Source organism: Alosa alosa, chromosome 14 (genome assembly GCF_017589495.1).
Source record: "Alosa alosa isolate M-15738 ecotype Scorff River chromosome 14, AALO_Geno_1.1, whole genome shotgun sequence".
In the NCBI taxonomy this organism is placed as follows: Eukaryota; Metazoa; Chordata; class Actinopteri; order Clupeiformes; family Clupeidae; genus Alosa; species Alosa alosa.
This window is the reverse complement of record NC_063202.1, coordinates 7,181,678-7,191,993: the sequence shown is the minus strand read 5'-3', so window position 1 is coordinate 7,191,993 and position 10,316 is coordinate 7,181,678. Positions and strand designations below refer to the sequence as shown.

At 41.4% G+C, this 10,316-nt stretch overlaps 1 protein-coding gene across 1 annotated transcript; it reads left to right on the top strand.

The window, feature by feature from the left end:
- The first annotated feature begins 1,344 nt into the window (after positions 1–1,344).
- Positions 1,345–4,840, top strand: irx3a (iroquois homeobox 3a). The gene is made up of 4 exons (XM_048263010.1): positions 1,345–1,874; positions 2,500–3,523; positions 4,077–4,143; positions 4,492–4,840. The coding sequence occupies exons 1-4, from the start codon at positions 1,662–1,664 to the stop codon at positions 4,544–4,546; spliced, it is 1,359 nt and encodes a 452-aa protein (XP_048118967.1). The 5' UTR covers positions 1,345–1,661; the 3' UTR covers positions 4,547–4,840.
- Positions 4,841–10,316: the final 5,476 nt, after the last annotated feature.

The following is a 10,316-nucleotide window of genomic DNA, read 5'->3' as shown; positions in this document are numbered from 1 at the left end:
TCTAATCCTGGATTCTGTTCAAAGTCAAAATGGCAGAACGTTTATGAAAACAAAAATCCTAAGGTCTCTTCTTGGAACACAGATAGTCTAATAACATATTGTAGGTTATACTGAAATAATAGCCTGCATATCAGCTTTGGTAGGTATAAAACAATGATAACTATCAGTTGGAAAGAAGATTAAAGGTTCATACTTCTTGGAAACCTTAAAACCAGATCATATCCCCAAATCCAAACTGAAGTTGATGAGATCTTGATGTCAGTACCGAATTGCGACTTATCAAATATACTGAAAACGAGAAATTATTCAACTGTGTCGCTGTTTGGCAGACGATTAACAAACATATGACGATAGCAAGTCGAAAAATAATACGATTATGAATGTCCGTTACATATTTTCATATATTGATTCAGAGAATTTCAATTCTGATTATCTTGCTCTGTCTTAATCCGTATTAGCCCATGTACAAAAAGTCGAGGGGTTATATCAAATTCACCCAATAGACATTTGTGGGGTAATCTTTAAGGTTAATCGCCTGAAAAGATGTTTTCGAAGAACGCTAACCCTTACACGTGAATGCACAATATTTCACATTAGGTTGTCAACATGTGTGTACAACACTGATGAAAAATACCATGCTCCAAAAAAATAGGCTAATAATAATAATAATATTAATAGTAATAATAATAATAACAATAATAATAACAACAATAATAATAATATGTTTATTGTTGCATAAAGCAATCAACACTCTCCAATCCACAACAATGTTTATTGTGTGAGGACGCTGTGAGTCCATGTGTTCACATAGGCGCTAATCACCGAGCTTTTGATTTCTTGTCAGCTTCCTCTTTGATGTCGGACTATACCAGAGAAACTGTTCGCAGTCTCACTTTAACAACGCTAATGGATTAAGAGTTGCGTGTAAATCGCGTGTATCTAATTTATGCAGAAATAAATTTGTTGCCCACCCCACTTAGGCTATTTGAATAATCTATGCTTAAAAGACGTAAAACTTTTCCGAATTTGACATTATTATAAAAAAAAGAGTAAAAACGTGTAGCAAATGAGTGGAGGCACTCACATGGGACATATGCACTTTCAAATGTAGACAAGACCTCCAGTAAACTAATGACTCCATAAGACTGAGATGTTTACCAAGTTTGTGGATCGCCACAAATTGTGAATTAACGCTAAAATGGGGTAGGTCTAAACCGGTGAACAAATAACAAAAGAAATGATTGGCGAGCCATAAAATGAGATTTGAAATCCATTCAAATAAGAGATCGCGACGTCAGTGCAGTTATCCAGACGAAATACAGGACAGAAAGCGAGAGAGAGAGAGAAAGAGAGAGACGCGCGAGAGGGTGTATGTGGGGTGAGACTTGAGAAATAGGAGGGGCTTCTGAACGACTAGAAATGTCAATCAGAGCAAGGAGTCCCAATAATCTAAGGCAATCTGTAAGGACCTGACCTTAGTCCATTCAGATCAATAGGGAAGTGAGGGAGGAAAGCGCAATCGGATCATTTACACTGGCTGTTTCAGAGGAAATATAGACTTCCCTTACACTTTGTACTCACTGTACAGTGGATATCTTAGAACGCACTAAGAGGGTGACTTCCCGTTTTTCGTGATTGCAGCACGCTTTTTCCCCGCGACAATGTCTTTCCCGCAGCTGGGATATCAGTACATCCGACCGATATACCCACAGGACCGTCAGGGGATCGCAAGCGCCCGACCCGGGACAGAGTTGAGCCCGTCCGGAGCTCTCTCCAACGTTCTCTCAACTATGTACGGATCACCTTTCGCTGCAGCGCAGGGCTATGGAGCCTTTCTTCCTTATTCTAATGATCTCTCCATTTTCAACCAGTTGGTAAGTTGCCGCTTCTTACTCTGGCAAAAGTCAACAATAGTAACTTTTGGGGAAAAAAATGAACTCATACTATGCCTTTTTTTAATAACTTTACGATGGTCCAATTGTGTAGCTATTAGTTTACATGAAGAAAGTTAACTTTTGTGGTGAAATTATTTTTGCGTAAGAGTGGTTAATATCAGAGATCTATCCTTACGCACTTGATCAGCAAATGACTACATTTCACTAGACTCTATTACCACTGCGATTTGATCCCAACCAATGTTGTTCGTATCTAAACATAAACACCAGCTTCGTATTGCCATGATCAGCAAAATTGCGGTGAGGACTGGAAACGGGACATTGTTTTCACAAAAACACTCATTTTAAGCATACGACAAGAAAATATTATATTAGATGGATGCTGTGACTTTACCATATTACTTTATTCCCGGGGGTAAAAAGTGACATGGGCTACTTTTGTCAGACTCGTCCTTAATCTTTCCAAACGCGAATCATTTATTTATTTAGACTAATTACAACGCTATTGTTTAAGTCTAAGATCATGCTTGGAGCTGAGTCAACTGTGAATCATTTATGTGCACTTTGTCTGAAGTCCCGTCTGGGTTTGCTCTTTGTGTTTTAGGGTGCTCAGTACGAGCTGAAAGACAGCCCAGGCATTCAGCACCCTGGCTTTGCTCACCACCCAGCCTTCTATCCGTACGGCCAGTATCAGTTTGGTGATCCATCCAGACCCAAAAATGCAACCAGGGAGAGCACCAGCACCCTGAAGGCCTGGCTGAGCGAGCACAGGAAAAACCCGTATCCTACTAAGGGGGAGAAGATCATGCTGGCCATCATCACCAAAATGACCCTCACTCAAGTGTCCACCTGGTTTGCCAACGCCAGGAGGAGGCTAAAGAAGGAAAACAAGATGACTTGGACCCCGAGGACCCGCACTGATGAAGAAGGAAATGTTTACAGCAGCGATCATGAGGGAGACGAGGGGGACAAGAGGGAAGACGAGGAAGAAATCGATTTAGAAAATATTGACACGGAAAATATCGAAAACAAGGATGATTTGGACGACCAGGACGAACTGAACGCCGATTTGAAAGACGGCAGAAGCGATTCGGAAATTTCGGACGGCTATGAGGATTTACAGGGGGCAGACCAAAGGTTTCTAAAATCTGTGGTGAAAGAGGGCAAGGAGATTCACGTGGAGCGGGATGATCACTTCCACCATCACCACCACCACCACCACTCATTTGAAATCAAAGCGCCACAGCCAAACGGCGACCAAATGAAACTGAACCCCGCGTCCACCAACTCGCCCCCGTCAGAAAACAACGCGGCCCCAGCCCAGAAACCAAAGATTTGGTCGCTGGCTGAGACAGCTACAACCCCGGACAATCCTAGAAAATCTCCACTAATGAATGGGAGCTCTGCTGGGCCTGCTGCCCAGACCATCATCGCTCCACACAGACTCATCTCATGCCCTGTTGGGAAAATCCAGAACTGGACAAATCGAGCTTTCTCAGCCCATCAGCTTGCGTTACTTAACTCAAACCATTACCTCGGACTGGCAAACCAAGCCACGGCGAACGGCCTAGCTCTGTACAGCAGACACGCGGAAGAGAAGAGTCATAATTCAGACTCAGCTGTTACAGGTACATGTCATCAACATTAGGATGTGGCTGAAACGGTTGCACATGTTTCAGATCAGAGATTGCTTCTCTAAAAAAAGACTCAGTTATTGACTGCTACACACATGTAGAAACAACACTTGTTTAAAATCTTCAATTCAATTCAACATTGAATCACACGAGGAACACCAGTAAATAGCCTATTTCTGATTTTTAAAGCGGTGTTTAAAATATGTGTTTAAAAAAAAGCTGACAGAGAAATCTTCAGTGTCTTCTGAAAAGTGAAAGACAAAGAGAAAGGAGGCCTGTAATTCTGAGCTGTAGGCCTTTATCACGTCTCCCACAAACTATTGCAAGTGTTTTGTTTTATTTTATTATTATTTTTTATATGTGTTCATATTTTGAAACTGTATCTAGTAGGCCTAATATCCCCTAATTTTAAGGGGTAGGCTTTTGTAGTACTTATCTAATATTACAGACTGGTATTTCAGCGAAAATAATAACAATTGCGTACTTTTAGATTTAGCTAGACATTACAATTAATGTCTTTTCCTTTGCTTTACTGCTATAATTTCAGAAAGATCTAGTGCCTTGGAAGCAGAGAAAAAGTTGTTAAAAACAGCCTTCCATCCAGTTCAAAGACGGTAAGACCAGAGTCACCATGCTTAATTGAGTTTCCATTATTTACCAGTGAATTTATTTATTGTCTTTCTCACTGTTCATAGTTTATCGACATATAAAATTAGGGCCTAAAATAGGTGCAGTCAGTTTTGTACGCTGTATCAATCTGTGACCTTAAACGTCATTTCACTTTTTTGTTGTCGTGGAAATCAAGTCAGTTTTTCATTAGGTCATAAAACAAAAATGCGTCAATTGGAAATAATTACTATAGTTGAAAACCGACGCTGCAATTCAAATAGTAATTTTCTTTCCTGAATCTCAAAACGAAGATTTTTTTTACATATTTCTACTCTATTTTCTGTATATTGCAGGCCTCAGAACCAACTCGAAGCGGCGATGGTTCTATCCGCGCTCTCCTCCTCGTAGGGTCTCTTGTGATTTTTCTATTTCCTTTGAATCTGTTGTAAGGAATGTAAAATAAGAATATTACATCTCTGTATACTTACCTTGTAAGCATGTCCAGTGTAAAACTGCTAATGTTATAATGTATGAACATGTAGTCTGTGAGTTTTTCCTTTTTTTCTTTTTGTAAGTTCTGTGAGGATTTGATGTTGAAATGTTTTGTATATAACGTAAAGAAAATGTACATACTTGTGAACCAAATTGTACAAGAAAGTCTATATTTTGGCTAATAAATGAACTGCTGCAACTTTACAACTATAGATGTGTTTTTCATGCAGTGGTTTTCCCAAAATTATTTGGTGCTCTGAAAAGTGAGAAATTCTTATGCTGGCAGTGAATGAGAGAAAGGTCTTCATTGGAAGAAAGTTGAGGACAGGTTATTCTCTGAGCTATGGTACAATGTAGGCTACATATGAAAAGGATTGAAAGTATTTTCATATTTTAAGGACTTAACTGTAATTAGCTTCAAACATTTGGATATTAATGGAGCAGGATTATCTTCACTGAGGCGGAACAGCCGATTTTAAGTGAATAATTATATCATTTTTATTGGTCTGAAATTGTATGAAGCTCACAACCATTCAGTGTGTATTAATATTCCAGCCTTAAATTATTTGGGGCTGTGAGGTTAAATGTTGTCCTGAGTGGATTATTTGCATAATCAAGGGATTCGTGTGATATTCTGGAATTTTGTTATTTCAGAAGTGTAGAATTAATTTTAATCAGACATTGATGCTGCGCTGTTTACCATATGCCTCCAATACATTGTGAAATAATTTATCTATGTTTGTTTTCTCCCCCTAAGATCATTTGCATGTCAGCACCTTTGTTAGAGAGTCCAGAAACTTTGCGTAAAGTTGGAGTTGGAGCTCCCTCTAGAGTCAAAATCAGATCACGGTTTCCACCCACCTCTAGCAGCCGTTTGCCGGGGTTGTTCCTCTCGTGTTCATGACAGCGGGTCCTTCATAGAGAGGAAAAACAAAATCAAAGGGTGAACCTTTTAGATGTGTTCAGACAATTCGAGTCTCAAACCTTCAGTTCTACGGAGACGGCCGTCGTTGGTGGGAAAATTGTGATCTCAAAGTGACCTCAGCAGCGCTTTTTCTCATGACCAAATACTATCCCATTAGCATTAATGAATTAATTCCCCTGTCATCCATAAATAGCCATAGATTATATTACTTCACGTTCAGTGCAGAGCTATCTTGGAAAGTAATTGCAATGTGATACATTAAAAGGGATCTAACAAGGGGACTGGAGGAATTTCATGATGCAGTAGTATTTTGGCTTGACGGTTAATAAGGACTGCGTGTACACAATATTAAGAGCAATTCCCTCGACCAAATTTTCACGACTGCTACAGTTTACGTCATGAATCACGGAATTTTAAGTTTATGTTTCCAACCAATTTTATTTCTTTAGTATCGCATTCCCTATCCAAATTGTATCCATAACTGCGTTAGATATGTTGAATATATTAATATATCGAAAACTAGGTATATGGAATAAATAATTGATTGCGTTTAAAAATCTATGTTACGCGGATAAACAATTCAAGGAATTAAAGTAGGCTAAATGGCAGTGCAAACGCTTAGATATTATATGAACAGTGATCCTAAAATGCTTCACTGTCTCTAAATGATTTAATTTCCATCCAGTAACCTCAGTTGAACTGGGCCCCATGGTAGGCCACCACTCCACGATTATGAAAGTAAAAAATGCGACGTGCTGTTTTTTCATGTATTTCCTCTAGGCATATTTTGGGCTAAACAGACACCACAGGCAAGTTCAGGAAGAACAATCCATTAAATCTTGTGCAACTTAGTCGGTCTTTGTGTTTTGGATGCTAACATGAAAACAGACAAGAACTTTGCGCTAAGTCGTGATGTCACGTCTCCGCCATGTAACGTTTATAGATTCGAAAACGAGAGAGAGCGCGAGAGAGAGTCCCATTGAAATGTCCCCCCAAAAAGAGTGGGCCTTTTTCTAGACCCTCTCACCATGCTGCCTTCCTGTCCAATCAATTATCTTCCTAAGAACCCCTTGTCTAACTGGGCACTCACTCTGCATATTCATGAGCCAAAACATCCGTCGGTGACACTGATTGATGTAATCATCTTTCTGGCTCGTAGCTTCCCGCTTTCTCTCGGAAACGCACCACTAGGCTCGGGTGCAGGAAGTACCACGAAGCTTGGAGTGACCAACATCTCCAGTCACCACTGACCCGCGCGCATACTCTCATAACAGGTCAAGGGAGTGGACGTGTTGCCCAGAGCAGAACCTCAGAGATTCTCAGCATGTTTGTAGTGCGCTGTTGAATGCGCAGCCACAAGTAGTTCCACGGCACAATGACCCTATTGAATAGTGCCTAGAAAAGAGAAAAAAGGAAATGTTCTTGCTTCTAAAACGTAAGATAGGCTTTAAACTTGTTTTGCTTTACATGACAGCAATATTAACCAACGCTGGAAAAATAGTTAATATAGGGGCGCAAATCTGGCCAACACGATTGGCACAGCAAAGCCATTCAGCAATTATGCACCGCCAATGCTCGTTATTGTAATAAATATTGATGATTGTTTTCTGTGTTGGGAGGTTGTTTTTGTTTAGGGACATCACACTCTGTTTTGATCACTGGAATTCATCTGAAACAATGCGGAAGCCCTGGCACATACCTCAACCGCGCTGACGTCACCCTGAGATCATTGCATGAAATTAGGGATTAAAATGCCCCACAAGAAACAAAGTAATCATGGATCTCGATGTCAACATACGTGTCCGATGGACGCTTTCTTCTACTGTGCAAGTGGAATACATTAACGAACATTTCGCTCAGAGCTACACGGAGGCCATTCCTAGTGGGGCATAGTGTGTCACTCATTTATCCGCCCGTTAAGTGGATGTCCTTGTGACTAATGAGCAATAATCAACACTGACTCCTCTTTTTATTCTTGTGCTCCCAGCGATGTTAAATACTCCAGTTGAAACCCTCTTGCTTGGGCGATGGAAAAATTGCTTTGTCGAGGAAGAAATCTACATAGAGCCACATGCAGATGCTTGCATGCTCATTCAGACGCATGCTCTTAAGCACACAGGCCTGTAAGATCATTATTATAAATACTAATATTATTATAAACTATAAAACATCTTATTATTATGGTCATTATCATACTCATTATTTTTATTATTATTATTATTATTATTGTTATTATTATTATGGTGGTTGTTCATTTTTCCAATGTGTACCTTGTATGCTTTGTTTAGGTAACTCTCTTCTTTTATATATAAGCTGATATTTTATTTTGATACAAACAATTATTTCGGATGCTGCTGCAATGTAATGTAATTTTGCTTATGTTTGTGTTTATTTGTTTATTTTGTTTAGCAATGTATCACTGATCATATCACCCCTTCGAGAATTGAGTGTGTCTCCTAACCATCTTGAAAATGTATGTCACATAGCTTACCCAGGATATGGAGAGGAATGCATTGTTAAATACCAATTTGGAGTGTGGAAAAAAGAGTGAAGGAGCATGGAATCATTAAAAAGGAAGGGAACTGTAATCTGTCTTTCTGCCTCTCCATTGATCCAAGAAATGGGCTGGATGGCCGCCGCTGACCGGCCCAGTGAGCGAGCGTCCAATGGAGCCATCAGAGGCTCCGCCATGAATGGAGTGGAGGGGGCCGCGAAGTAAATAAACAAGAGCGCGGCCTATTGGCAGGGCCAGAGGTGCCCGCTGAAAGGAGAAGGTGGCCTCGCCGTGTCACCTCGTCCTCCCCTTCTGTCATTGTCCCCTCAGTTCTCTGGACAGCGGACCCCGCCTTCCACCGCAGAGATGGACAAATGTCATTCCTATTGTAACCCCGGTCGGGCTTTGAAGACCGCCGCAATCTTTGTCCCGGCCGCTAATCCTTTTATGAAGCCCTCACTTGATTGTTCCCCCCTCAACGTCTCGGAGCTGGCCGAGCTGTGGCGGCCCTGGTTTTGTTGTAAACCAGCTTTAACTGGCATGTCAGGGGGAAGAGGGAGTACGGAGGGAGGCAGGAGTAGGAGGAGGGCACCGGGAGGCATATGTTCCACTCAGGAACTTTCCTGGTACAGGCCGCACAAGGCTACTTTTAATAAGACCACCAGATCAGAAGCAATGATCTTGAAAATATCTAACTACCATTTTATGTTTTTTGTCTATTCTTTAAAATTGTATACCAGATAAACCTACGTTGCTTGTTTACATACATTCTTTTTCATATGAGTATTTTTTATTGTTTGTTTGTTTGTTTATTTATTTATTTATTTATTTATTTATTTATTTTCTTACTTATTAGCTTGTGGCAGTCCTGTCAGTGTTTATCCGAAGAGAAAGGGTGAGAAAAAAAATCTCTCTGGTTGGGGGCATTTCTGTGAGAGTTCTTTAGGGCGGACAGATGTAGCAGGCTGCACAGTGGGCCGTTTTTTGTCTGGTTTGTTTTTCCTGGGCAGACCTGTGGACAAAGGCCCAAGGAGAGTGACATTCTCTAGAGCCAGAGGAGGAGAGGAGGAGGGCACTGATTTCATGCCTATTGTTGACCGAGGTTAGGGAGAGGAATGCTTTCACTGGATCCGAAAGGCAACAAGTGGGGTGCGGGGGTGGCAAGGGGGTGTCTGGGCGGGGTGGTAAAAGGGGGCCTGGCGGTGGAGGGCCGAGCGGGAAGACAAGGGGGCCTTTGCCGTTCACCCATCTGAAAGATTGTGCTTTTCTCAGCCGCCTCGCATGCACACTCATCTTGCCCAAGTTACAGGGCAATTATGGAAATGGCGCTTTGAAGCCGGGCAAAGCTCCCTCTGTTTTCTTCCGTCGGACAGAGTAATGTCAGGGCCTTTATTTTTTACCCTCGGTGTTGCTTTCACACTTTCCCTATCCCTCTTTTTACACCTCCTCTCGCCTCCAATTTAACATGCATTTGCAGTGTCAGCAGGGGCAACGGGAGGAAATATTATCACCAGAAATGTAGTAAACTATTTGAGTACAATTTGAGCGTAATTGTACACGTGTGTGTGTGTGTGTGTGTATGTGTGTTTTATTCCCCTGGATCTTTAGTGGCTGTCTGGCTCAGAGTCATGTTCAACTCACCACACTATTTTCAGTGTTTTCTCAGGGAATCAAATATTTCTCACACATACACACACAACACACACAACACACACACACACACACACACACACACACACTCAGACATGCCTCCCCTCACTCTGTCTGAGTCTTCTAAATCTTCACTGACTGAACTACATTGGACAACAGCTGTGTTATTTTATACAGAATAAAGAAAACACAAAGTGAGTCAGGGAAGTAAAGACAGAAACTAAACAGAGGGGAAGAGATAATACGTGAGTGTGTCTGTGTGTGTGAGAGAGAGAGAGAAAGAGAGAGCGAGAGAAATAAATAGCCCTTCACTCCAGTGTGTGTGTGTTTGTGTGCGTGTGTGTGTGTGTGTACGTACCTCACTGATGAACTCAGGAAGCCAGAGTCCTTCCTCTACTTTCTACATAAGTCAGCGGTGTAGCACGGAATTTCGATGCTGTGTGTGAACTAATAAGACATACTTTCTCTTGCTTTGGAGACGATCACATGGCAAGGGCAGTTCGCAGTGCCCAGTTCAGTTGGCCGACTGTGTTTTGGCCCAAGGAGACAAGTGGCTTGTATAGACAACAGGCACAAGAAAGAAACGACACCATTTGTGTGTTTGGGGCCAGCGGGGT